This window comes from Sinocyclocheilus anshuiensis, unplaced genomic scaffold, assembly GCF_001515605.1.
Source record: "Sinocyclocheilus anshuiensis isolate Anshui unplaced genomic scaffold, SAMN03320099.WGS_v1.1 scaffold487, whole genome shotgun sequence".
Lineage (NCBI taxonomy): Eukaryota > Metazoa > Chordata > Actinopteri > Cypriniformes > Cyprinidae > Sinocyclocheilus > Sinocyclocheilus anshuiensis.
This window is the reverse complement of record NW_015548240.1, coordinates 2,316,550-2,343,873: the sequence shown is the minus strand read 5'-3', so window position 1 is coordinate 2,343,873 and position 27,324 is coordinate 2,316,550. Positions and strand designations below refer to the sequence as shown.

Below are 27,324 nucleotides of genomic sequence, written 5' to 3'. Positions count from 1 at the left end.
ACACAGCAGATGCTTTCCAGATCAAGTGATCTTTAACAGACATCTTGCAGACGTATGTGTGCTATCTGGGTAAAGTCTCTAGCAGCGCCGAGCTAGCGCTTAGGCCAGCTAGGGACCGTCTACAAAGTACATGTAAAGGATAAAACGATTAATATTTTCCCACCGGATTTTTTTTTTTTAAACAATTAACAAAACAAGAGCAATTTGTACACCAAGGTCTTTGAAAGATATAAAGACAAACACTTATAACGCTCACTTGAATTTAAATAAGAAATATTGTAAGCAAGATATGTGATTATGTGTTTATTATTATATTATTACTATTAATAAATATATTAATACAAGAAAAACAATATTAAAAATCATTATCATTCCATAATCCAGTGGTTATGCAGTAGGCTGATTCCAGGTCCTTGTGAGAACATTTTAATGTTTGTTGTTTTCACAGAAGTATGACACCAAAAAAGTACACACTATTAAAATTTAAACATATACAAATTAATTTAAAATAAATACACTCTTCTGTATCATCCTCATGGTGTGTGTCTTGTTACTGTTTTTATAAGAACATTTTTATGTTTGTTTTAGTCACAGAACTATAACAGAAAACATGCTACTGAAATTCAACAATTAAGACAAAGCTGGCAAAGAGTGTTGTTTTGCAGTTGTTTTGACTTGAATTTGAAAATCACATTTTTAATAAATTAATTTATAACACCGTTTTATTACACAACTTCAATGGGTGTGTCTTGTTACAGATTAGACAAACATTTTGATGGTGGTTTTAGCCACAGAACTATAATTGAACACATACTATAGAAAATGAAACCAATACATCATTTAGTTTAAAATAAATACAATCTTCTACCTCAGCTTCAAAGGCTGTCTTGTTACAGATTTCTTAAATAACATTTTGAAGTAGTTTTCATTGTCAAAAGAGATGCAGAAGGCATTCAAAAATCACTTGCTAAACCTTCCAAAGAGTCTCCAGTATTACTGCCCCCTAGAGGACGATACTGCAGTTGTTTTGACTGAGTTTGACATCCAAACCTTTAATAAATTAATTTAAAATGCATACAGTTTTCCATCTCAACTTCAAAAGTTGTGTCTTGTTAATTGGGCCTAAAAGAGCATTTCTATGCAGGTTTTACTCTCATTTGTAAATCAGGACACATGCTATTGAATGAAATTAAAATCTGTTCATAAATGAATTTAAATGTATGCAGTTTTCCATCACAACTTCAAAAGCTGTGTCTTGTTACTGGTTTGTAGAAGAGTATTTTAATGTTGGTTTTAGCCACAGAATTATGAGAGAACACATGCAATTGAAACTGAATAGCCAATTAAATTGTTTATTAAGCTGATTAACCAATACATCAATTAGTTAAAAATGCAATTTTCGAACTAATTTTCAAAAGGTCCGTTTTGTTTCTTTAAAAACACTCTTATGTTTTGTAAGAGGGATCACACAAAATGCATGTTATTTTTTTAGTACTGTCCTGAGTAAGATATTTTGCACTAAAGAGGTTTACATATAGTCCACAAGACAAAATAATAGCTGAATTATATCAGAAGCTTCAGAAGAAACCTATATGTTTCCCATGTTACCTGGAGAGTTTTTCTGAAGAATAATGGACAGTTTAACTGCTCAGGACAAATAAGGGACTCATGAACAACTACCCCCCCCAAAAATAAAAAAATAATGGAGTTTAAATTCCATATTTCCTGATTTACATACGAGAGTAAAGCCTGAATTGAAATGTTAATTTAGGAACCAGAAACAAGACACACCCTTTGAAGTTGAAATAGAAGACTGTATTGATTTTAAATTAATTTATTAAAGGTTTAAATGTCAAACTCAGTCAAAACAACTGCAGTATCGTCCTCTAGGGGGCAGTAATACTTGAGACTCTTTGGAAGGTTTCGCAAGTGATTTTTGAATGTCAATAGCGTGACTTCTGCATCTGTTTTGACAATGAAAACTGGAAAATGTTCTTTAAGAAATCTGTAACAAGACACAGGCTTTGAAGCTGAGGTAGAAGATTGTATTTATTTTAAACTAAATGATGTATTGGTTTCATTTTCTATAGTATGTGTTCAATTATAGTTCTGTGGCTAAAACCACCATCAAAATGTTCTTCTAGGAATCAGTAACAAGACGCACCTTTTGAAGTTGAGATGGAAAACTATGCATTTTAAATTAATTTATTAAAAGTTTGAATGTCAAAGTCTTAACAAATGCAACATGTTCCTCTAGGGGGCGGTGTACTGCTCAATCTGTGAAAGGCTTTGTGAGCTTTTTGCTCAATCCTTACATTTAAATAGCTTTTGCTGTGTAGCCGTTTCGTGACTAAAACCACCATGCAAATGTTGTTCCATGAACCAGTAACACGACACACCCCTTAGAATTGGGACAGAAGAGTGTATTTATTAGAAATGAATAGATGTATTTGTTGCCATTTCAATATCGTACATTGTGTTATAGTTCTGTGCATGAGACCAGCATGTAAATGTTGTTCTATCAATCAGTAACAAAACACACCCTTTAAAGTTGACATGTCAGACTTTGTGTATTTTTAATTTATTTATTAACATTTCTGAATATGAAACTCAGTCGAAGCAACTGCAATGTATTCCTCTAGGGGGCGGTTTACTGCACACTCTTTGGGAAGCTTCCAGCGCTCTTTCTCAGTTTTTACAATTCAATAGTTATTGTTGTGTTACACTTTTGTGAATAAAACCAACATCTAAATGTCATTATAGGAAACAATTACAAGACACACTCCATAAAGCTTAAATAAAAGAGTATTTGTATTTTTTATTAATTGATGTATGTGCTTACATTTCAACAGCATGTGGTGTGCTAGTTCTGCAAATTCAACCGATATCTAACTGTATGAACCAGTAACTCTGTGAACCAGTAACAAGACACAGCTTTTGAAGATGAAATGGTCATGTTCATGTTTAAGCTGTATGTTTACAAAAATGGTATGTTAATAGGTTTGAATTTGATTCAATAGCATGTATCTGAAATTTTTTTATGAAAGTAAAAGATACATAGAAATGTGGTTCTATGAACCAGCAACAAGACACACCCTTTTGAGGTTTAAATGTCAGACTCTGTGTATTTTAAATTAATTTATTCACATAATCAAGGAACTTTGCTGCCGTACCATGGGTGCAGCAGGCGCAATGATATTACGCAGCACCTGAAAATAGTTCCCAGCATGCTCCCTGTGCAAGCAGGTGGTCACGTTGGTTATGTTGACGGAAGTTAGCCTATTTTCAGGCGCTGCGTAATAGGCCTGGGCGATAAAACGGTATCGGTATTTATCGACGGTACACCTTCTTCGATATCGATATAAAAATTTTCGATATAGTGCACGATATTGGAACGTGCTATGAGTGACACAGACAGCACACACAAATACGAACACATGCTGAATTGAGTGCTGTGCCTGCCAGTGATGAGGAGATTGTGAATAAAAAAAATTAATATTAGTCGAATTTAAAATAAACATTTGGTACAATCGAAAAATGGTACAATCGAAATGGTACAATCGAATGTTAGGAGTGCGTAAACATTTGCATTTGAATGTTAGGAGTGCGTCAGGGAGCGTCATCAGTGGCGCACGAGATGCGGTGATAATAATGTTAGTGACGTTGTTGCATTTTAATGTTTTGTTAGTCTAGCCCACGAGATGCGCCACTGCTGTTATGCATTCAAAATATTAGAGAAACCTATAGAAGCTCAATGTGGAGAAGATCTTGATTAGGTGAAAACCGAAACCAAGCCATTCACACAGAACGCATATTCAGCGCATTTTTTAGATGGACAAAATTTGACTGCTGCACTCGCGTCTCACACAAGAGATGTAGCCATGCAAAGTTAGAGAAAAAAAGTTAAAGTTTTAGAAAACACGTCGCAAATTTGTGGAGGTTTATTTCTTTTCACTGCGTCTTATATGTTTTTAAAGGCAATCTGTGTGATGGGCGATTCGGCTCTTTGTATTAAGCAATGCATAAATACATGATGCTGTTTGTTCATAATTGTTTATGCAATTTACGAAATTATATTTGATTTATATGAGTTAATTTAGACGTAATGCACGTTTTTTTATAGACAGTTAAATCCTTGCGTTGACCATTTAAATGTGCTGCATTATTTTGCTCATTGTGCCCTCCTGTGGCCTCGGGAGACAAGCCAAAATTTCCTTAAGACCTATTTAATCAACATATAAAACATTAGAAATTAGATATTTGTTGAATTTTTATTGTGTGCTTGACTGTTAAAACAAAAAAATATTTGTTGTCTCAATAAATTGGGTTAATTTTCTATTTTTCTAAAAATGTTCTATTGCTTATAAAAAATTTAAATAATTATCGATACCAAACAATATGAAACATTATATCGTTGATACATTTTTTAGCTATATTGCCCATCCCTACTGCGTAATATCTTTGCGCCTGCTGCACCCATATGGTACGGCAGCAAAGTTCCTTGATTATTACGCCGGAATGAGAGTATCCATTTTACAGTATCCAGTTCCTAGCCATATCGGCCTAGAAAATCGCAACTTTTCATTTTCCGTCAGTCTTAGTACACGATGTAACTACAGAAGAGTCAAGTTTTAAATAGGAAAAATATCGGAACTCTTTGGTCATTTTTGAGCGAGATGCTAACGGTCTAATCAGATTCAATTATCTATGCTAAGCTGCAGCTAAAAGTGCTACCGCCAGACCCGGAGATCGGCTGAATGGATTCGAAAACGGTAAAACTCAACTGTTTAACTCTAGGGGAGTTGGAAAATTAGCCTATTTTCAAAAATAGTGGAGTGTTCCTTTAAACTCAGTCAAAACAACTACAATGTGTTCCTCTAGGGGGCGGTGTACTGCAAGTCTTAGTAAGCTTTTTCTCAATTTTTACATTTCAATAAGTTTTTTCGTCTTATAGTTATGTGAAAAATATCAACATTGAAATATTCTTTTAGGAACAAGTATCAAGACACACCCTTAGAAATTGAGATAGAAGAGTACATTTATAGGAAATTAATTGATGTATTTGTTTACATTTTAATATCATGTGTTTTGTCTTATAGTTCTGTGAATAAAACCAACATCTATATGAATAACTGTGCGTGTTGCTCTTGGTTTTGCATTTTGCAGACGGTCCCTATCCTGCACTTTTACATTATAAGGTCTATCCGTTACAATACCTTAAGGCAGATTAAAACAAATAAAACACATTGTGTGTTCTCTTCTACATTTGAAAACAATTATAACACATTATGTTTCTTGTCCTTGTGCTAAATCGTTAAAGAACTACTGAAGATTTCCGAGGTTGAATCTCTGACAAATGTCAAACGTCGAACCAACTTTATATCTGGAGGAACAAACAGTTAACAGTTATATGACTAGGCGTGATTCGGTGACGTTCCCAGTTTAAACGATGACAAACCGAATAAACGTTTAAAATACTTACTTGTTTTTGGACCTCGATGACCTCGGAAACCTGACGCACAAACGCATCATTGCTTTGTCTGTTGTAATGGGCCACTGCGAACTGTAACGCATTCTGAACCCCTTCATCGTTCATGTCTGCATCTATTGGGGCTCCAGTCAACCCAGCGCTCGCCACGGCCAAAATCACGGCCAAAAACGGCACAATCATCTTAAAATACATGCTCGAACCAGATTAATTGACTCGCCCTGTCTTGATTCTTCCTTGTTATGTCGACAAACTGTAACCAAATCTGCTCACCGAGATTATATAAACAAACGTCACTCTCTGTAGCTCTGCGTTTAGGGGCGGGGCGTCGTGCCTCCACCAATCGCAGTTTCAGGGAGAGGCAATGGGTTTGGAAAAATTCATTGTTTTGTCTTTTTAATTTAATTACAGCACTTTTAAGGCGAACACTGTATTGGAATAGTCTTTTTAGTCTTCCTCTTTACACACTGAAATGAACTGACATCGTTTTGCGGATAATTTCAGTTTTAGGTTTAGGCTATATATGCTATGGATTATGACGGATGTTATGGAGTGGATTGAAATGTTTGTTAAAATATCAGAATGTAATTTGGGTTTTTCATGTGGAATAGTACCAAAATGTATTCACAAAGATAAAGCTAAGCCTGTTTTGTTATACAGATGTTTTTAGATGGTTGAGATTTTTGAAGACAAAAAATACGATTAAATTATTGAATGTAGCCTAAGCACTGAGTTACTTAATTTTGTTTTATAAATTTTGTATTTATTTGTTTGATTTATTTAGATGTCTGCTCCACCTACCTGATGTTTGTCGTAATGATTTGATGATGTTGGTTGTATACATTTTAATGTTTTTGGAAACATTTGAGAAAATCTTGTAATTTTATGTTTTAAGATAATTGATATTAAGCCTAATCGAATTAACAGTCTTTACAATTCAAACTAGGCCGTCTGCTTCAGCCACTGTGTCTGAATTGTTATAAATCCCTCTTTCTTTATTTTTCTATTGACAAATTATTTTCTGTTGACCCCATTTGTATAAGCAGCTTGGATAAGACATGCAGGTCTTTATGGCTTATGGTTTTATAAATCTGTCTCTGTTATTGTGATCTCAACAAAAGCAGGTGTAAAGTAGCACAGAATGAATGCCTGTTGTTGTTCCTATAAAACAAAATCCAAAACTCCTCTTTGAAAAAATTATTCTGTAAAAAATTGTAACTTCCTAACACTTTATTTCTAGTTTCAGTCCTCCCATTATATTTTAGCAAAATCAAAGTGGTGCCAATTTTGCCTTTCGAGAGAAAGCTCAGATAATGGTTTCATTCACTGCAACTCTTCCAGAAATTGCTCATTCATACAGAATCAGGCCTTTGCAAGATATTTTAACTCACTGAGTAAACAACCTCATGCAAAGTCACAGTGATGATTACCGTAAGTCAGTGGCCTGGGGTATTTTTTTAAGCACTTCCAATTACCATTCCAAACTGTCCTGTACTTACAGTTTCTCTAGATTTGTACTATGTTATAATTCTTACAAAAATATAATGACCTATTGTGGCACTGCTAATGTTGTTATTCCTTATTTATAAGTCACATTTGTTAAATCTTTTGTCTCAGCTCTCAATGATCGGTATGTTTAATCAATGCATTGTGTGAAGCAGCCCAATGATTGATTCTCACCACTAAACTAATCACTGTTATTTGCAGAAAGTAAAAATCAGGCAGTGACTCTTCAGTTTCCTTCCTTGGATTTTCTATGATTATTTTACAACAAGTAGTCTTGAAACCAGGCAGAGGTTTTCATCATTATTTGAAAGCACTGTAAATAGGGTTGCAACAAACCCCTTAAGAAACTGCTTACTGTTGCTGTAATGGTACAGGTATAATCACGTAATAATCACTTTTTAAAAGGCGTTGTTGCAGCTGGCTGCAGGACTTTAGCATAGTCTCAAAGATTAAATAGATTTGCGCCAATTTAGTCGATTGTTAATAAATTGCCTGAACTTGCTTCAGGAAGCCCCCAGGGGCTTCAACTCTGCTTCTGGAGACACACTGTCCAGGAGAGTTTTGCTGCAAACTATGATGAATGTAATAATGTATCATCATCTCACCCACTGATTTGGAAATTACAGTAACTATAGTCAAACAGAGTCATTTGTGGATTCACAAACTGATATATAGGCCTATTACAAAATACAAAACTGCAACATTATGAACATGTTGCTGGAAGCATAACACGAACAATTCAGACGTAACTGCAAATTAGTGACAGACAAATGAAGAAGAACAGGAGTTCATAAAAATGAGCATAGTCTGCATCGCACGACTTTTCCTAAACGGAAACCCCGCCCCGCGGCCGATTCTAAAGATTTCATTGGTCATGTCAATCACAGCGCTGCATGCCTAGTACACAACACTGAAACAAATGCTAACCCTTAACGCTACCCTAAACCATAACATTAACCATAGAATAGCATTGATAACACATAATGATAGATAACGACACTGCTGTTATACTCTTACTGTTAATCGCGATCGAAATTCATGATTTTTCTGAAGTTTTCCTGACAGGTGACAGCGTGACTGAATTGACCAATGAAATCTGCCAAGGGGCGGGGTTTTTGGCTTTGGCTAGTGTGAGTTTGGGGAAAAAACATCACCGTCGCGCTTTGACCGTATTTGCACTTTAAGGTTACATAAGCATTGTTAATTGTAAACAGCTTATCAACACAACCTTGTCTGGAAAAGACACAGCTACTTAACGTACGATGGGCTTTGAGGACTCTATTATGCAGACGACTGAGTACGTCAAGTGAGTAAAATTGCGGAGCGTTAATTTAGTAATGCTAGTGCAGCCTCTCCCACTACTAAACCGGGTTAAACCATTTCCGTTGGGGTGCAGCTTTCCTAGTCATTTCGAGGTCACTGCATGTAGGCTACTTCACCACATTCGTCTTTGTTTGTCTAGTTTGCATGCATTTATTTTTTGCTGAGCATTCATTCACTTAAGTAGTCATAGTAACTTTAGTCAATAGAAGTCAATAGAAATTATTTTCATTAGTTGCATAATGTTAGTTCTATATCAGTCAGTATCATGTGCGTTGTCTCATGTTTTCTATGAAAAATTTAACATTACACGCCATAAAGAGCAATGCGCTTATTTTAAAGGGGTCATATGATGCTTTTTTAAAGATCATTATTTTGTGTATTTGGTGTAACAGAATGTTGACATGCTTTAATGTTCAAAAAACACATTATTTTTCAAATACTGTATATTATTGTAGGTCCTCTATGCCCCGCCTCTCTCAAACGCTTCGTTTTCTACAAAGTCCCTCCTTCCGACAAGCGCAGTCTGCTCTGATTGGCCAGCTGACCCAGTGCATTGTGATTGGCCGAACACCGCAAGCACTCGTCGGAAATGTAACGCCCCTTACCATAATCGCGAGCATCAGCTTTCAAAATAAATGTAAAGACAGAGCCCGAAAATGGAACAGAGTCCTTTCAAATCCAAAGAGATATTCTTTATAAAAGTTAAGAGTCAACCGCTCCTACCTAAAACTGCTCGTTCTAACACGCCCCCCACATGTCTACCTCACGATGTGGGAAAGATTTGCATAACACTGCCCAAATGTTCACGCAAAGAAAGAATGCTAACTTTTAGTAACTTTTATTCTCGCTGTAGTATTGTTGTTGCCGCCGCCGCCATGTCATGAAGGCGCTGTGTGTTTCGTTGTGAAAGCGAAACTACTTTGTTTGGCCTTCCAAAAGAGGACACGACTAGAAATCAGTGGTTAAGTTGTATTTACAACACTGTTCCAGAACAGTTCAACCCAAGTATTCAGATGTGTCCAGCGCATTTTATGGAGGACTGTTTCCTGATCCTGGTAGAGTAGACTACAGTGCCGGCTGTTCTGACTCACAGACTGCAAGTAAGTTTTTTATATTTAAAGAATTTGCCACTGACGATTCACACGCGAGTTTTGGGCAGTGTAGGGTACAGTATGTGGAAAATAATGTGTTTTTTTAACCTTAAACCGCATAAACACATTTCATTACACCAAATAATGTTCTTTTTAGCAACATCATATGACCCCTTTAAACGGCATGTAGAATTAAGACTCAACAGTCATGAAATACTTTAAAATATAATTTTATTTGAGAAATATTCTCATCCTGGCATCTCAAGACAACACCTTATGTAATGTGATGATAAAATCAACAGCAGCGATGTCAAGAAACCTGACAAATGGTCAAACAGTGCAACAATATTAAGTATTATTTCGACAGTGAATGGTGGGAAGAGGGTGGATGAGGCTGAATAAATAAAAAAACAAAACAATTAAAACCCCTTTTTTAAACAAAAAAAAAAAAACAAACAAACAGAAAAAACATGTTTATTTGCTTACTAAGTAAATAAAAAAATATAGTATTAAAGCCATTCTTAAGATTTTGGGCAGTTGGGGTTGACTGATTTCGAACAAAACCTTCAGAGTATGATGGGCACAGGCATAAATTTTAGCCAATTTATTACATAGTGTTTTCATTTGTCATGTGTCTCCTAGAAACTAGGCACATACGTCTGCATGAGTTTGTTGTGTTCGAACAACTTGAAAGTCTGGTAGTGTAAGATTCTCAATCATTTACTGTACGATGACCAGTTTTTAAAATCTGTTCCGATCCATAAGTTTGTTTATCGTTTGTTGTCAACTAACTTTCTTCACTTTTAGAGAGACCCTTGGTAACCTCGATCGGTCTAAACTACAGCTCCTAGCACTCTCTTCTGCTGGGGTTGGAGCTGTTTTGTGCTACTTGACATGGAGGCAAAGCCCCAAAACAATACCAGTGGGGGATGGCTGGTGGGGAGCTGGAGAGAAGCCTTTAACTGAGGGCAAAACCATTCACAGATTTGTAGTGACGACCTCGGTGGAAGAGATAGAGGTGGGTGTACAATCTAAACAGTAATAATGTTTTATTCCAGTGTGTGAAGAATGGTGTGGCAATCAGCAATTTTAGAACCAAATAATAGGTTTTCACATAAATCCCCACATGAAAACTCTCTCTTCCACTTTCATGTGTGTTAAATATACACTCACTCAACCACTATATATTTAAATGTCATCATTAACCCCACTATTTTCTTTAGGATCTACAAAGACGCATTGATCAAACACGCTTCACGATTCCACTGGAGGATAGCCGCTTTAATTATGGATTCAACTCTAACTATCTTAGACGGGTGGTCTCTTATTGGAGGCACCAGTTTGACTGGGAAAAGCAGGTGAAGGTGATTAACCAGTATCCTCACTTCAAAACCAAAATTGAGGGTAAGCACCTAACACTTTCAAAGGTGATCATTTACCTCACTAGATAAAACATGTAGTAACAAAGCATGCAATTTCAAGTCCCACATCTTGCATTCACAAAATGTGATTAGGTATATTACACACTGTTCATTTTAGTGAAAGCCTGTACTGCTTCTCAGGAATAGATGTGCATTTCGTCCACGTGAGGCCTGTCCAGAAGGCTGGACAGACAGTTCTCCCTCTCATGATGGTTTATGGCTGGCCTGGTTCCTTCTATGAGTTTTACAGGATCATACCCTTGCTCACTAAGACCGATTCAGATGTGGTCTTTGAGGTCATCTGCCCCTCCATTCCAGGCTATGGCTACTCAGAAGCCCCACATAAAAAAGGTAAGTCTTTCAACATTTATGGAACTTATGGCTAATTCTGCTAGACAAAGACCTTGATAACTTTGCAGACACACAAAAAGCAAGATGGCATATGGATAATATACAATCTAAACATATGCAAATAGATGGGAAATGGAGAACAGACCTGCTGTTCTTTCCATTATTTCACGTGAAGGATTCAACACTTTGGAGGCTGCCCGCATCTTCCATAAGCGGATGGAAAGACTGGGATTCACCGAGTTTTACGTGCAAGGAGGAGACTGGGGAGCCTTCATTACAAACAACATGGCCCAGATGAAGCCAGAGTAAGAGTTTTACACCCCTTACTATCCTAATAACTGTCCTTTTAATGACACGAGTCTCTGTCACTAGATTATTTGTCTCTTTTTCTGTAATATGTTTTTGTAATATAGAGTGCCTTTTTTTAATTGTCAATTAAAAAGCTAACTTTTGCTCTCTTTAAAATAAGGTGCATTCGTGGTCTGCACTTGAACATGGTCATTGCCAGGACAGACAGCCTTGGACAGCTCCTCTCCTTAATCACTGGTCGCTACCTGCCGTTCCTGGTGGGCTTCACAAAGGAAGATGTAAGACGACTCTATCCTTACATGGAGAAGAATATATTTGATATACTGAGAGAAACTGGCTATTTACACATTCAAGCCACTAAACCAGACACAGCAGGTAATACTTGGCACATATCATGTTATGCTTTTGGGTAATGTCAGATTAACACTTAATTGAAAGCCTAATTTAAAAATATGTTGCAGGTTGTGGACTGAATGACTCACCAGTCGGATTGGCTGCCTATATCTTGGAGAAATTCTCCTCTTGAACAGACATAGGAAACAGAGACTTGGAGGATGGAGGCTTAGAGAGGTGAAGAAAGATTAATCTCATACAGTTGCAGACATTTTGCACAAATGTAAATATATAGTACTGTTCCAAAGTTTGAGGTCGGTACAATTTTTTCATCTTTGTGAAGTCTCTTATACTCGGCAAAGCTGCATTTACTTGATAAAAAATACAGTAAAATCAGTAATATTGTGAAACAAATTTTAAAATAAGTTTGCTGTTTGAATTTATTTTAAAATATAATTTATCCCTTTGATGGCCAAGCTGGATTTTCAGCATCATTACTGCAGTCTTCAGTGTCACATGATCCTTCAGACATAATTCTAATAGTCTGATTTGGTGCTCTAGAAACATTTAAATATTTTGAATTTTATTTTATTATCGATATTGAAACTTACATATTTTTGGGTAGCTAACAAAATCTAAAAATATAAAGGTTTAGTTCGATTTTAATTAAGTAGCTTTGTCACTTATTGTTCCATCACAGAAAGTTCAGTCTAGATGACCTTCTGCAAAAGATGATGCTTCTACAAAGAGAACATGAAGAAAGATTTCAAGACAAGGGTGGACAGAGTGTAAGTTCAAAAAGTCTTTGTAGTGACCCAATGTGAATACTTATACCTCATACTCATTGAATTCTTTGCAGCCTTTTCAAAAAAGATTTGATTTGTATGGCTAAAAAAAGCTTTGTCTTCTTTCCCTTAAAGGATGAGTGTGTATGTGCCCACTGGCCTGGCTGCCTTTCCTGATGAGCTGCTCCACTGCCCTAGGGCCTGGGCTGGCTCACGGTTTACAGATGTGCGTTCTTTCACCTACATGCCCCGAGGGGGACACTTTGCTGCCTTTGAAGAACCTCAGCTGATGGCTCAAGACATCTTTCAGTTTGTGGAGAAAGTGGAGAGCAAAGACCACAAATAACAGCAGTATATTAAGAAAATAATGCACTGCTCTTATCATTTCTGTTTAGTGTCATTAGTGCATTTAACAATCTGAAGTTAATTCAGTTGGAAATGCAAGGTTCAACATTAAGGAATGTTGTGGTTTTTCAATGAACCAAAGTTATATGAAAACATTCTGTACAATATCATTTTTTTTTTTTTGCATGATTTGAACATAAGAACTCAAGATATACTTTTTACTGTGTACTGTTAAAATCAGTAAACATTTCTAAAAAAATGAAACTAACTTCTGCTTGCTAAAAAAGAAACTTAGTTTCATTGTACATAACAATATACATGCTACAATCGTCAGTTTGCATCGTTTCAACCAGATTTAATGATCTCTGACCTCAAGATTGAATGTTCTTTTGTAAGTGAATGGAATTGCAAATAAAAACAAAGAGTACAAATATATAGCACCAAATGGAAGTGTTAAAATGCATTATTTTCATGAAAATATATACTGACAGACATAAAGAGCCTAAAACACATGCATTTAAGTAAATTAAAATCATGTACATGCATCAGTTTCCAGAAGCTGCCATATAGCAATTGGTTTTAATTAATAGGAATTACAAATGAGTACAAACGGTCTTGGAGTGAGTAGCAGCCAAGATTATAAAAAATTAGAAAACCACCACTGTATACTGTAAAAGTTAATAATGTAAAATATATGGATTAGCAGATGACAATGTAAACATGGCATAAATAATCTGAGGTTTTAAAAAAATTTCAATTCATAGAGAATTCCTGAATAATAATAAAAAAACAATAGCCCATTTACTTTTTGGCTAGTTATACAGCTGTGATCCCTGAGAATGGAGTGAATTGTATTTCAACATTCCCTGAAATCTGTTACTCTTTATTCCCTTATCATTTACAGAAACCTTTCACAGTGACAGGGGCTTGAAACCATATATAGTACTCCAGATCTGTTTGAATTTTTTGTAACTCCCCGGTGAGACACAAATCACTGGCTATAGAGATGACTTGCCTTTTCACTTTTGTGGGAACTTTAAAATCCACTTTGGGCTTAAACCCGGTCACGCCACAATCCCGGTGACCCAGAGCCATGACCGTGGTAGTCATGAGGCGCACAGACTTGGCATCCGACAACAGGTCAGCCACAAACAATGTGCGGAAAAGCTGTCTTAGACAGGTTGAAGTCCTTAAGCAGTTTTCCCCGGCTCCCACGGCCACCGCTTCCATGTTTACCTCATACAGCTCGGTGGGAAGGACGGTAGACCCACCCAGCATGAAAAGCACACGAGGAACTTGGCTAAGAGAGAACAATGCCTCAAGGTGGGCCAGCACTTCATCTAGATCCTGCAATGTCCGCTGGCATCGATGCCAGTCCAAGCCCTCAGATGTCTTTGCAGACCGTTGGTTTACCATGTCCTTTGTCTGTGAGAAAGAAAGCACAATTCAGTCAAACTTTATTAGAATTATGAATTAAGGTATATCTACACATCAGGTCTTCTGTAATACCTGAGTGGCATTATGCTGCTGTTTCTGGAGGAACACCATTTGGTCATATGTCATAGGTATCTGCTGCCGCTGGTAAAGGACACACTTCAGAAGCTCACAAACAAATCTACAGCAGCCATCCTGGGTGATATGGCCGGGAAAGACAACATTCACTCGTCCTTCTTCTCTTGCTCTCCAGAATATTTCCTCATCATCAATGTGGTTTGCAGACACTCCACTAGATTCACAATCCCTCTGACTGCCAGAAGAATTGGCCAAAGGATCAATCTGCTGGCAATCTTTATATAAGACATTCGCATGACAGTATGAAAACAAAATAAGCGGAATCAAAATTTCATTTTCCTGAGGCACAGACTAAATTAGACAAAGATAAAGGTCAATGATGTCACACTCTTTTTTTTTTTTTGTCCAGATCTAAGAATTATTTACAGTTTTATAAAAGAGTTATTTAGATAAGTTGTGTTCATTATTAATTAAAACAATTTTTTTTGGTCTGATGCTTTGGGCATACAAACTATAAAAAACATACTACAATCATCAGTTTCAACCAGATGAAATTAACCCTGACCAAAAGTTATAACACCAAAGTAAAGCATTAAATTGCATTATTTTCATTAAAATGTATAATTGAGAGGCTTGAAGAGCCTAAAACATTTAGCATAAGTTTTCATTCATAGTGAATTAAAACTAGGTTTTTACTTAAAATTATATATATATATATATATATATATATAAAAAAGTAAAACCATTAAAATGCCATTAGTCACTCGTGACTGTATGGCTATATATAGGTATGTCAAGTTTGTTTTTATTATTCTCATTTGTAATCAACTTGTTTATCAACTATTATTTATCAATGAGAAGCATATACAGGAAATCTAACCATTTGCCACAACGTACCTACATCTTGACCGTCACCTCTATGTTCTGTTCTTGCATGTGTGAGGATATTTTCATTTTCTTTGTCTGCTGATGGGTTTAAAGGGGGATCCCCGTCTCTCTCAACCTCACCATTGTTGTCCAACAAGCACAAATTTTCCACCTTAGATTTAGTGGAGGATTCAGGATCATCGACATGGCACAAAATGTTCCATTCCTTTTCTCCATCAGATGAAACCTTTGATTCTTCTTCCTGAGATGTAGACTGATCGGTGTGAATAATTGTGTTGTTGTAGCTGTTGTTAGAAGTTTCGTTGGTGTTGCTATGTGTGATGACAGTCATGTTTGTACAGTCTAACTCTCCTCTCCTCGATTCCTCTTCCATTTCTACTGTTTGAATTTGCCCAACGGGCACGGCATCATGGGAAACACGGGAACCGGAAATCATGAGAAATGTAATAAAAGCCCCTCCCTTGCATTTTATTTAACCTTTTTCATATTATAAATAAATCGTTGGTTAACTGAGCGTGGTATTTCAGATGTATTTATGTGTTAATTGTCCTGTGTTTTGTCCTATTGTTTTTATTATTTTTTGTTTTGTTTTATTTCTCTGATTTAAGTCGGTGACTGACGCCCTCTGCAGGTTTAATTTTTCATACAATCATGTCAGGACTTTGGTTTTTGGCCATTCTAGTATCTAATCTAAATGCTATTAGGTTCTTGCCAGATTGATTGAAATTTCACAAGGAGCGTTTTGTACATTCTGTGCTCTAGTCAGGAGGCCTGCAGCGACCAGCAAAGATTCTGTCATAAATCACGTCTCGTCAAATAAACATTTTTCTTAACGAAATATTTACAGATAATATGAAATAACGTCTTTTTGGAACAAAGTGATAATGCTAAGAATGAAAAAAATAAAAATAAAAATCGACGTCCACATTTTCTCTCATATAACCAAATCTCCATAGCTTATATTTTAAGCAGTAATTAATAGCTATAAAATAAATAAATATACAAATGTACACATTATAGTTAATCAATGCCTTAAAGTAACATATTCAATCTATCTGAAGTCACAGAGCTCTTTTTAAAGGCTCATATGCAATCTATCTGGGTTGAAACACGTCCCCAGGCATTTACAGCAAACCTGTTATACAAAAAGGTTCATTTAGTAAATCACCAATATCATCAGATCTATCTTTTCCATTATTACATAGAGTAAATATCGCTGGATAATAATATATAGTTAGATCCACAGGAATGTTTCACCTTGTGCTTCAGTGGACCCTTTGTACAAATGTTATAGAGTTAATGCAAAGTATGTGAGGAGTCAGTATGGATTTCAAAAGTTCCAGTAATTTTTATCACAAGTTACTATTTTGGCATTCACCAAAACGCTAAAAAACATAAGTTGCGTTTGCCACAGGAGGTAATGCCGCTCGCACGTTTTCCATTGCCATCGTTTTCAGACGGTATGTCGATAAATGATGGAGAGTCCTGGAATTTCTGTAACTTTATTGTAGATTTGACTATCCCAGTATATTACACAACCGCCGTATTTTGTTTAAGAAACACATAAGTAAAGTTGCACATCAATAAACAGCTGTATCAAATAGGTGCTCCATCCCCGCATTCCACTACCACGCACGGCGCTGCAGTCTTCTGAAGCTTTTTCACTCACTCCCCTCGGTTGCTACCCCACCAACCCTACAACGCTTTGACGCTTTGACGCTCAACCTAGCCCACGTCAAGCGTCTGCGCGTTTTATCGGACTGCCGCATGAAACCATCCAATCCTAACACCACTTCCGCGTTCGAGCCGACCAATCGCCGCGCTCCATTTTCCACGCAGCCTCCACGGTTAGCGTTAAGGTAGGTTGCACCACTGCACAGTCTCCCCACCAACTACAATTTGACAGTTTCTCAGGTGAGGCGTCACGCCACAGGAGCTTTTTCACTTTCTCTTGAGTTTCAGCGCACATCTCACTGTGAGCCTGGGGTTGCTTAACTCAAAAACCAGTTACCAGAAGCCCTCACACCACGGCACCATGAGCAAAAAGAAAAAGGAGTGGAGAGCGGAGAAAGGTAAGGGTCTTTTGGACTCTGGTTGTGTCTCTTCCGTTTAAAGACAGGATTCATAACGGTAGCGTCAGTCTGGGGTTTGACATCCACCGGGTTGAACCTGGGGTCACAGCACGCACGTGGCGGGAGAAATGTCTTATAAATGCTCTTGCCTCTTGAATCAACAGCATGGACAGATGCACACCTTCAGATGCAGGTGGAGCATCAGTACATGATGCTGTGATCAAGGCCCTGATGTGTTCAGCGTTAAAATCTGTTTAAATGCAAATCAGATGCATTAATTAGTGTTTAATCTTTTATAAATGAATTGGAACATGCATGTGTTGGATTGGTGCATTCAGTGAAAAACCGTATGATAACATAAAAACCCCAATATGGTGCTTTGCATGAACTATGACCATTGCACCCTTGATCAAGACGACAAACCCTGTGTGACTAACTCCATGTAGTCTGAACCTGTAACAGGTGCACTGTACGTCAGTTTGCATAAATGCATCAGCTAAATTACAAATTAAAAGGTCTGTTGATTAAACATTTAATGAGATAAATATTATGCACGCATGCACGTTTGCTAAATCCTGGTCCTGGATATCCACCTTCATAAGTAGTTTAGTTCTAGAGCTTTTGTCTGAAATTGTAAGCATAATAGCCAAAAATGAGTTGGTTCAGTTGCGTTTGATCAGAGTTGGAGATAAACTTTCCTGGAAGTTAGATTTCTAGGGACATGATGGTATAGTGGAACTTTGATAGCATGTTTGGATGTTCTGCACTGTCCAATCCTGTTTGATAATATAATCATATTTTTGCTGGACACTTTATCATTACAATAAGATTGTTTATAATAATTTGAAGTGCACAAGCACTGCCACCTGTTCTTGACATAAACATCACTCAGTGTGACCTGAAGTTCATGACAACACTGTTTATTGATTGTTAACAATTTGGACTCCAGTGAAGTTTAATTATGTCCTATGAAGTTGCAAGACTGTAAATCATTAGGTTGACAGCATTGTTACTTGATACGCATTAATGGTCCACTATCATAAATCACACTCATAATAATATGATAAACTGTATATGATGAGAGCTATTGACTTACCGCCTAGTGTAATACAGTGCAATGCAGTAAACAAACATCATATAATTCTGTTATGATATCTTTAGATGGCGATTTGATGAAATGAATCAGCTTTGTTGGCGTTTGTGCTATTTTAAAATCGCAAGTACACATTGCACTCATAAAGCCACCTTTGTGAAAGACATCTTCATTCGTGTAGCAATAGGGAGCGCAGGATGATAAAAATGGAAAAAATAAATGAATAAAGATGATTAAAAAGGCAGATGTAGGGGCAGTCAGCTTGAAAAATCAGTAGTGTCGGCAGGGGCACTTTGGAGCTGGTTTGTATCAAGAATATCAAGGTAAAGTTTTATTTTGTCTTGAGTGAAAAAAAAAATGTTTTGGGAGCTTCTTAGAGATTATTACATTTAATTTTAATTTAACTTCTTATCTTACTGCAAAATAACTGCATAATAACTGTAATGTGAACCCATTAGGCTTTACTTTATTGCACCAATTTCTAGAAATACCAAATGTTGCATTTGAGTTATTAACTTCTGTTAGTACCTCTGCTTTGTATATTTCTGATTTTATTTTCATGTTTTATTTAGTCAGCACAAATGTAGTTAAATCTAGACAAGTGAAAATACAATGTTAAACAGTTTTCAAAAAAAGGTTTGGGTTATGATAAAAATAAGAAACAAAATTAAAACCTATTCTATTCTAAAACCTATTGTTAACATAATTATTATTTTTTATTGTCCTTTATTTTAAATGTAGAATTATGGGTTTTGTACCCTCCCTCCTATAAAACTTTTGTAAGGAGTTGTATGTCATTTAGTGTCAACAAAGGTTGCATTAATGGGAGAAACAAAAGTGAAACTAAAACCTTAGGAAGAAAGTTATGAACCTGTGGATGGAGAATGAAAAGAGAAAGGAGGATATAGATTGTAATTAGAAACCAACTGTATAAACTTTAGTCTATTGCAGTCTTGCAAGTCCTTAAATTATGGCCACATAAATATTAGTAAATTATTGAATTATATTGTCCATGTACACTACATAAAACAGATCACACACAGGCTGGTTCCATGTCAGGCCTGCAGCTGTATGCTGAACAGTGTACCCTCATTAGCTTGTCACTTCTTTCTTACACACACTTACATGGCTGCCACAATTACCACACCAAAGAGTACCACTCTGACACGATGCATAGAGCTAGTCGCAGATGTTCCTTTATGAACCCCTTGGATTCAAACTGATTAGCTTTGCTTTACAAGACGTGCTCTTGTCTGTCTGTATACTATGACAGTGTGGTTTCTTCTTTTGCACAGAGCGCTTACTCAGTCTTGGTCTTGAGGATAGGCGCAAAGATTATCGAGGAAACTATGTGCCATTGGACAAGATCCCCACCTGGGCAAATCATGACAATAATACAGGTAAATCTAGACGCCTTTCTGACTTGTTTTTCAACCATAGGCATACTTGGGAAAGCTGTTTGAAAATTGTTTGCAGTTTGTTTTGTGGTGCAGAAATTACACACGTTATTCTTAAGTAGCCCACATGCTTTTACAATAGTGAATTGTATATGCTACCATTCTGTAAGATTTTTTTTTTGTTTTTTAAGGAAAATTAATATTTTGTTCAGCATTAAATTGATTAAAAGTGACAGTAAAGACATTTATAATGATTTCGAGTAAATGCTGTTATTTTTAACTCTATATTTATCAAAGAAAGGTTTTTTAGTTTTTTCCACAAAAATATTAAGCAGCACAACTGTTTTCAATAATTATAATAATAAGTGTTTCTTGAGCACCAAATGAGTGTATTAGAATTTCTGAAGGATCATGTGACTTGAAAGATTGGAGTAATGGATGCTGAAAATTCAGCTTTGCCATCACAGGAATACATTACATTTTAAAAATATATTAAAATAGAAGCTGTTATTTTTTTAATGTAATAATATCACATGCATAACTTTTAGTAGTGCCTATGTGTCATGGTGAACAGCTTTAGAGTGTATTCTATTGCATTAAAGTTGCATAGTCATTCTAGAAGAAGGTACTGGTTGTTTCATGTCCTTCTCTACCAGAAGACACAATAGTCACTCTGCATGCAAGTGACTTGCTGCCCTTTTGAAGGGAGAGGACACATGGATCAGTGAGACCCTGACAGCTCAGATATCATAGCTTATTTATGGATGAAGATAGTTGCGCTATTCTGACCAGCTAGCTAAGTTTTATTAGTAGATTTAGTTCAGCAAATAGATGGTGACATTCCTCAAAATATCACCTTTTGTGTTCAGCAAAATGAGTTTGAAACAACTTGAGGGTGAGTAGCTAAATGATGACCGACTTTTAATTTTTGGGTGAACTATTCTTTTAAGTTCTGACTCGGTTTATCCAATCTGACACAACTGCAATGTTCACATTTTTTTTTTTTTTTTCATTTAATTTTTCTACATCAACTGTTTTTTTTTTTTTTTTAAAACCTCTTTAAGACTCTGTAATTTGTACAGAGGGTCCGTAGATTTGCACTGAGAGAGAAAGAAAGCATGTGCGATTACCTGCGTCTGCCCCTTCATCAGGTCAAGTCATATTCGTGAAAAAAATTAGTTTGCCATCAGCTGTCAGAAGAAGAATGCAGTATCTTTGTCATAGCATCCTTTCGGCATTTAAGGGAATTTCTATGACTTTTACTAAGGGTCAAGGCTCTTTTTTATCACAGGTTGTGATGATAATCGCTTGAAGAAATGTAATTATATAAATCCAGACGCAGCCACTGTGAGTGCCTCCTCTGCCATGTTGCCGTCAAATAAAACGGCTGCCGTGCCAACTTGCTACCTTAAACAAAAGCTTGCAACGTTATTCCCGCCTCCGGGGTCTTCTGATTGGTCCACTGTAATTTAGGCCTATGTCTTTTATTTGCATTCAAACAAACAAGACGAATAACATGAAAAAGAAAATACAATGGAATTGTTCACCAAAAAATGAAAATGCTGTCATCACTTACTCATCCTCATGTCATTTCAAACCTGTATGACTTGACATTCTTTCATGTAACACAAAAAGAAAATGTGTTTTTCATGGTCTTTTTTTCACTGAACTATTTGCAGTACAGATGAAACTCGTAATCTCAGAGCTGTCCCTTATTCTTGAATATTGATCTGTTCTGGATCATTGCCATATAGGGTCTTCTCATTGGTCCACTGTTTTGGAACTGAAATTGATGAGCAGCATTGCATGTAAAAGTTGAAATTCTTTTAACTTGACATGGCGTCTTTACGTGGCGCTCATGTGTGAGATGCTGCAAAAACCCGAGCACAAGTGTAACAGTCCATCTAGTGTGTGTTTACATAGAAAAACAATAGAAAAGTGGTGCATTGGATTGGAAAAACACATTCTGTGCGAATGGCCTCCAATGTGTTACTTTTCCAATGTTTTTCTATGTAAACACTCAAAAGAATGAACATTTTTACGAGCAGCGCCACTCATCAATGTCAGTTCCAAAACAGTGGACCAATTGGAAGACCCCGGGCACACATTGCAAGCTTTTGTTTACAGTAGCAAGTTGACATGGCAGCGGTTTTGTGGCATGGCAGCTGTTGTTTCCTGTTTCATATACTGTTGCATATAAGCTTAGATTGGTCTAATTTCAGAATGAAAAAAGTATAAATGATTATCCCATGGCTAACAGCTAACTGGTTCAGACTAGTTTTTAAAATTCCATTTTAACATAATGGCTGTATTTATGGCGGCACGTTCACACGCTGCGGCTTCTCTCTCTCCCGACAGAAAGGTGTTTGAATTGACAATAAAGCAGACTTGACTTGACTTGACTTGACTTATGCAACTGGCCCCAGAAGATCAGGAATGATTTTAAAGGCGTAGTTCAACCAAATAAGAAACTTCTGTCATCATTTACTAACTCTTAAAGGGGTAGTTCACCCCAAAATGAAAATTCTGTCATTAATTACTCACCCTCATGTCATTCCAAACACGTAACACCTTCGTTCATCTTTGGAACACAAATTAAGATATTTTTGATGAAATCTGAGAGCTCTCTGCTCCATAGACAGTAAGGGTCCTACCATGATCAAGGCACAGAAACATAGCAATGACATCGTTAAAATGGTCCATGTGACATCAGAGGTTCAACCGTAATTTTACGAAGCTACAAGAATACGTTTTGTGCACAAAGAAAACAAAAATAATGACTTTATTCAACGATTTCTTCTCTTCCGGGACAGTCCTCTGCCATTATCAACGCATGTGCGTGGTGCTGCTGACGTAGAACACGCATGCGATTCACCTTGTTTATGTACATAGGAACATAATGTGCATGTGTCTATAATGGCGTTGGACTGTCCCGGAAGAGAAGAAATCGTTGAATAAAGTCTTTATTTTTGTTTTCTTTGTGCACAAAAAGTATTCTCGTAGTATTCTCCTTACTACTCTCCTTTCTGTGCCTTGATCGTGGTAGGACCCTTGCTGTCTATGGAGGGGCAGAGAGCACTCGGATTTCATGAAAAAATCTTAATTTGTGTTCTGAAGATGAACGAAGGTCTTATGGGTTTGGAACGACATGAGGGTGAGGTGAACTAACCCTTTAAGGCCCGTTCACATCAAGAAGGATAACTATTAGCGTCCACACCAGTGCACAATATTGTCTGTTTATTCTGGGCGCAGTCACGTCTGCCGCTTTAAATTCTTCAGCCTGTGATAGCAGGATCGATTCTGATTGGGTATCAATGTTTTTATCATTCATCGGCTGGAAAAAATAATTCTGAAAGTGATTCCAATTATATTGTTTCTCTGTGCCTTTATCATTATAGCTGTGGTGTGGACTCTGCTATTCTTTAAAATTGAGAGATTCTTAGAAATGTATCTTTATCATTATCTTTATAGTTATCGGTGTGAACAGGCTCCTAAACCTTACAAGTTTTGTGAACCAGTAGATCAACAGATAAACTGAAAAGATTTGACTCAAAAAATTATTTGTTCACAGATCAGACATTTGTACTCCTTTCATAAATGTGGCAAAAGTTTCAGTGAGTGATTTACATTTTCACACTTGACATTTTTACATTCACACACAAAGCTTCCAGTGACTTCAGAAGAAATGTATAGTGATAGTTTTTTGTGATGCTATGTGTGCTTTTTGAAGCCTAAGTAAAAAGTCATGTAAAACATTGCTCTACTGCAGAAAGTCAGTTAGTCATACAGGTTTGAAATTACATGAGGGTGAGTAAATGAAGACAACGTTTACATTTTTTACTTTAAGAATTTTTCTCTGTATTTTCTTTTCTGTGGTATTCATCTTGTTTGTCAGAATGCAAATAATCCAGAAGAGCATGAATTACAGGTTTTTTTTCCCCTGAAGCAGTGAGAGAAAGGTTTCATACAAAAAGAAAGTGCTTTTTATTATACAGGCTTTTTATTATTTTTAATACAAATAAAATTTATAAAAGGCTTGAATACACTAATTCTTGATTCGTTATTTGTTATCTCACATAAAGGTCTAGAATTCACAAAGAAAGTGCTTGCTAACTCATTTAATCAGACAGGAACACGTGTATCTGTGCATAAGGCACAGATCTGAGAATATGGGTTTCATCTGTACTGCAAATTGTTCAGTTTTTTAGGATCTTGTTTCTTTTTCCATGAAAGAAAGTCAGGCCATACAGGTTTGAAATGACATGAGGATGAGTAAGTGATGACAGCATTTTCATTTTTGGGCAAACATTTCCTTTGCCTTTCCTTTTTTATGTTATTCATCTTGCTTGTTTGAATGCAAAACATCCAGAGAAGCATGCATTACATTTAATTATTGTTTTTCTGAGGCACAGTGGGACAGAGGTTTCATACAAAAAGTCAGACAAAGTGCAAACATACAAATCACGTTTATAAAAGACTTGAATACACATACTTGCTTTCTCACATAATGTTCTAGAATTAACACAGAAAGTGCTTCAATGAGACAGGAACACATGTAAACATAGTGTTTTATTGCTATGATCCATCATCCAGCAGTACAGTATAGAGGTCGACCGATATGGGTTTTTCACTGGCCGATGTCGATGCCGATATTTAGAAATCAGGGCAGCCGATGGCCGATATATGATGCAGATTTTTATGGCCGATATGTTTGGCCGATTTTCTTTTTTTTTTCCATTCATCCCCTAAAAATTGAGTTTGATAGTGATAGTAGTAGTAGCCCAATTTAGAGTAGTAATACATGGCTCAAAACTTAAAGTGGGGGTACAATACTGTTTCATGCATTCAGAGTTGTTTACACTGTTAAAGAGTTGGATTCTCATGCTAAGCATGGACAAAGTTTCAAAAAACAATTTGGACATGACGGATTATTTCTGTGCCAAAGATCTTACTTCCGGGGTCGTACAAGTTTCGGAGAGTTTTTTTCGATCGTGGCTCTTCATGACGTAGACGAGGGTGGAACTCCTTATATGGGCATTTCTCCCTGAAGAGCGCACCCGCGCACGCATCGACCAGAGTGAGAGCAAGAGCGAGATCGCGCCTATCAACACGCTTCAAGAGCGCGCCAGCGCACGCATCGACCAGAGTGAGAGCAAGAGCGAGATCGCGCCTATCAACACGCTTCATCCGGCGGCAGCGCTGCACGGGACTTGCTCGGGAAAAATGTCTCCAATCCAAAGAAGTGTGTTTTTGGTTGTAAGGGAAAGATAACTTTGTTCAGCTTTCTAAAGAACCCAGCGTTATGTAAACCGTGAATACAGTTTGTTTTTCCGGGGCAGCAACGGAGTTTCACAAGTGTGTTTGTTGACGAACGTTTTATAAACAAGGCCCAGTTCGATGCTGGATTTGCACATCGTTTGATACTGAAAGATAGAGCGGTCCCAGCTATAAAAGATCCCGGTCATGATTCAGAACTGCAGATGGTAAGTGAAACGGCATCAAATGTCTGTTTTGTTGGCATTCGGTGCCCAAGTGCTCGTCACTCTTTAGCTCCACCCACGGCGCGCCTCCAGGAGCTCGGCTTTTTCTGCAGAGAATCGTAAAGCTGTATCTTTCTTTTAGAAATATAATAAAACTAAAGACTTTTTGGAGATATGAAGGATGCGTTACTACTCTATAGGTACTCAAGATTAACATGAGATTGGGTGAAACTGTGTGTTATGCCCCTTTAAGCACCTTCTCAAAACAGTTCTGAAGCATGCTTTTTGTTTGCTTGCTGACAGACACCAGTGTTTCCCACAGACTGCAAATGAATTCTCTGCCAGCAGGAGCTGCTGTTGGACCGGGAAATATAGTGTTTTCCCTGGTAACGGCTATAATCAAATCAGCACTGCGCTCACAAACGCTACTTTATCAGGCATTACAGGAAAGAAGAAATGAAAATGACATCGAAGCTTTTCTGAAGACAGTTGGTTCTTTTCAAAGATACTCCAAAGAAGTGTGTTTTTGGTTGTAAGGGAAAGATAACTTTGTTCAGCTTCCTAAAGAACCCAGCGTTATGTAAACAGTGGATACAGTTTGTTTTTCTGGAGTAGCAAAGGAGTTTCACAAGTGTGTTTGTTGACGAACTTTTTATAAACAAGGCCCAGTTCGACGCTGGATTTGCACATCGTTTGATACTGAAAGATGGTGCGGTCCAAGCTATAAAAGATCCCGGTCATGATTCAGAACTGCAGATGGTAAGTGAAACGGCATCAAATGTCTGTTTTGTTGGCATTCGGTGCCCAAGTGCTCGTCACTCTTTAGCTCCACCCACGGCGCGCCTCCAGGAGCTCGGCTTTTTCTGCAGAGAATCGTAAAGCTGTATCTTTCTTTTAGAAATATAATAAAACTAAAGACTTTTTGGAGATATGAAGGATGCGTATTTTCATACGTGAAGCGCTCATTTTATTCAACGAAGTATAAGCCTTTTGGAAAATCAATTTTGTGGCGGTCTGTTTTGATATTGTGACGAGCTGCCACAAATAACTCGATGTATAGGAAACACTGGACACTGCTATAAGTCAAATGGCCATAGTGATAACAAAAATAAAAGATTTCTCACACATTACACAGCCTGCTGCTCATAACTGCTTAAGAGTGCGCGCAAATTCATTCTCTGCCAGCAGGAGGCGCTGTTGGAGCGAGAGATAGAGCGGTTTCCCCGGTAACGGCTATAATCAAATCAGCACTGCGCTCACAAACGCTACTTTATCAGGCATTACAGGAAAGAAGAAATGAAAATGACATCGAAGCTTTTCTGAAGACAGTTGGTTCTTTTCAAAGATACATTCATATAAAAAGACCCACACTGCATTTTAATTTTCATACGTGAAGCGCTCATTTTATTCAACGAAGTATAAGCCTTTTGGACCTTCATGAACAATAATATATAGATTATAAGTGATTAAATACAAGATTAATAGTAGTTATAATTATTGGTAAAATGTGCTTGGAAAAAAATATAATCAGAATATCAACTTGCATAATAATTATGCATGCACTGTATTTTTCCTCTTCTGCTGTCGAGGTAATGCAAGAAATGTTGTGATTGGTTGTCAAGGCAGCCAATCAGAATTTAGCAGCCTCGGTCTCTGATTGGCTGGAATTATGGCACATTGTAACGCTGGGTTGTGTTGAGCACGTGAGCTGTTGGCATTTAGCGAGCACTGAGGGCGGGCATCAGGTGAGCAAGTTAGTGAAACGTTGCACGCGTAAAAGAGAAGGTCTGCACACATCCAAAAACTTATTTTAAATGCAAAATTGATTTTCGTGCGCTCAAAATACTTTCTTCTTTGCGAGACAAACATTTTCTCCACAAAACTCAGTTCGCGCGTGTGCAAAATGCACTTTTGCGCGCTCAAAATATGA

General features: G+C 37.0%; 5 protein-coding genes across 5 annotated transcripts in view; 3 read left to right on the top strand and 2 right to left on the bottom strand.

Moving 5' to 3' along the window:
- LOC107655000 (cystatin-like) overlaps positions 1-5,806 on the bottom strand; it is an 8,610-nt gene extending 2,804 nt beyond the window's left edge. Inside the window, exon 1 of the mRNA XM_016442383.1 lies at positions 5,483-5,806. Coding sequence (XP_016297869.1) covers positions 5,483-5,683 — 201 coding nt within the window. The 5' untranslated portion in view covers positions 5,684-5,806. The remainder of the gene's footprint in view (positions 1-5,482) is intronic.
- A 2,393-nt stretch (positions 5,807-8,199) lies between these two features.
- LOC107654996 (epoxide hydrolase 1-like) lies at positions 8,200-12,057 on the top strand. The gene is made up of 7 exons (XM_016442379.1): positions 8,200-8,300; positions 10,216-10,426; positions 10,632-10,812; positions 10,971-11,180; positions 11,356-11,485; positions 11,650-11,864; positions 11,951-12,057. Exons 1-7 carry the CDS (start codon positions 8,257-8,259, stop codon positions 12,013-12,015), a joined length of 1,056 nt encoding a protein of 351 aa, XP_016297865.1. The 5' UTR covers positions 8,200-8,256; the 3' UTR covers positions 12,016-12,057.
- A 400-nt stretch (positions 12,058-12,457) lies between these two features.
- On the top strand, positions 12,458-13,020 carry LOC107655001 (epoxide hydrolase 1-like). The gene is made up of 2 exons (XM_016442384.1): positions 12,458-12,610; positions 12,743-13,020. Exons 1-2 carry the CDS (start codon positions 12,576-12,578, stop codon positions 12,951-12,953), a joined length of 246 nt encoding a protein of 81 aa, XP_016297870.1. The 5' UTR covers positions 12,458-12,575; the 3' UTR covers positions 12,954-13,020.
- A 481-nt stretch (positions 13,021-13,501) lies between these two features.
- Positions 13,502-15,779, bottom strand: mad2l1bp (MAD2L1 binding protein). Its single transcript, XM_016442377.1, has 3 exons — positions 15,362-15,779; positions 14,462-14,739; positions 13,502-14,371 (listed from the first exon to the last, which is right to left on the bottom strand). Exons 1-3 carry the CDS (start codon positions 15,723-15,725, stop codon positions 13,847-13,849), a joined length of 1,167 nt encoding a protein of 388 aa, XP_016297863.1. The 5' UTR covers positions 15,726-15,779; the 3' UTR covers positions 13,502-13,846.
- Positions 15,780-17,193: 1,414 nt separating this feature from the next.
- Positions 17,194-27,324, top strand: part of macrod2 (mono-ADP ribosylhydrolase 2) — a 606,396-nt gene continuing 596,265 nt past the window's right edge. Inside the window, exons 1-2 of the mRNA XM_016442374.1 lie at positions 17,194-17,424; positions 19,813-19,917. Of these exons, the coding sequence (XP_016297860.1) occupies positions 17,388-17,424; positions 19,813-19,917 (142 nt within the window). The 5' untranslated portion in view covers positions 17,194-17,387. The remainder of the gene's footprint in view (positions 17,425-19,812; positions 19,918-27,324) is intronic.

What these genes read in the sequence shown, in the direction of transcription:
- LOC107654996 (XM_016442379.1), top strand. Translation starts at nt 8,257, where the DNA reads ATGGGCTTTGAGGACTCTATTATGCAGACGACTGAGTACGTCAA. An exon ending in CCTCGGTGGAAGAGATAGAG is followed by an intron (nt 10,427 to 10,631) that starts GTGGGTGTACAA and finishes TATTTTCTTTAG; the next exon opens with GATCTACAAAGACGCATTGA. An exon ending in ATGGCCCAGATGAAGCCAGA is followed by an intron (nt 11,486 to 11,649) that starts GTAAGAGTTTTA and finishes CTTTAAAATAAG; the next exon opens with GTGCATTCGTGGTCTGCACT.
- LOC107655001 (XM_016442384.1), top strand. Translation starts at nt 12,576, where the DNA reads ATGAAGAAAGATTTCAAGACAAGGGTGGACAGAGT. An exon ending in AAGACAAGGGTGGACAGAGT is followed by an intron (nt 12,611 to 12,742) that starts GTAAGTTCAAAA and finishes TTTCCCTTAAAG; the next exon opens with GATGAGTGTGTATGTGCCCA.
- mad2l1bp (XM_016442377.1), bottom strand. Translation starts at nt 15,725, where the DNA reads ATGGAAGAGGAATCGAGGAGAGGAGAGTTAGACTGTACAAACATGACT. An exon ending in AGGTGACGGTCAAGATGTAG is followed by an intron (nt 14,740 to 15,361) that starts GTACGTTGTGGC and finishes TCTTATATAAAG; the next exon opens with ATTGCCAGCAGATTGATCCT. An exon ending in AGCAGCATAATGCCACTCAG is followed by an intron (nt 14,372 to 14,461) that starts GTATTACAGAAG and finishes TCACAGACAAAG; the next exon opens with GACATGGTAAACCAACGGTC.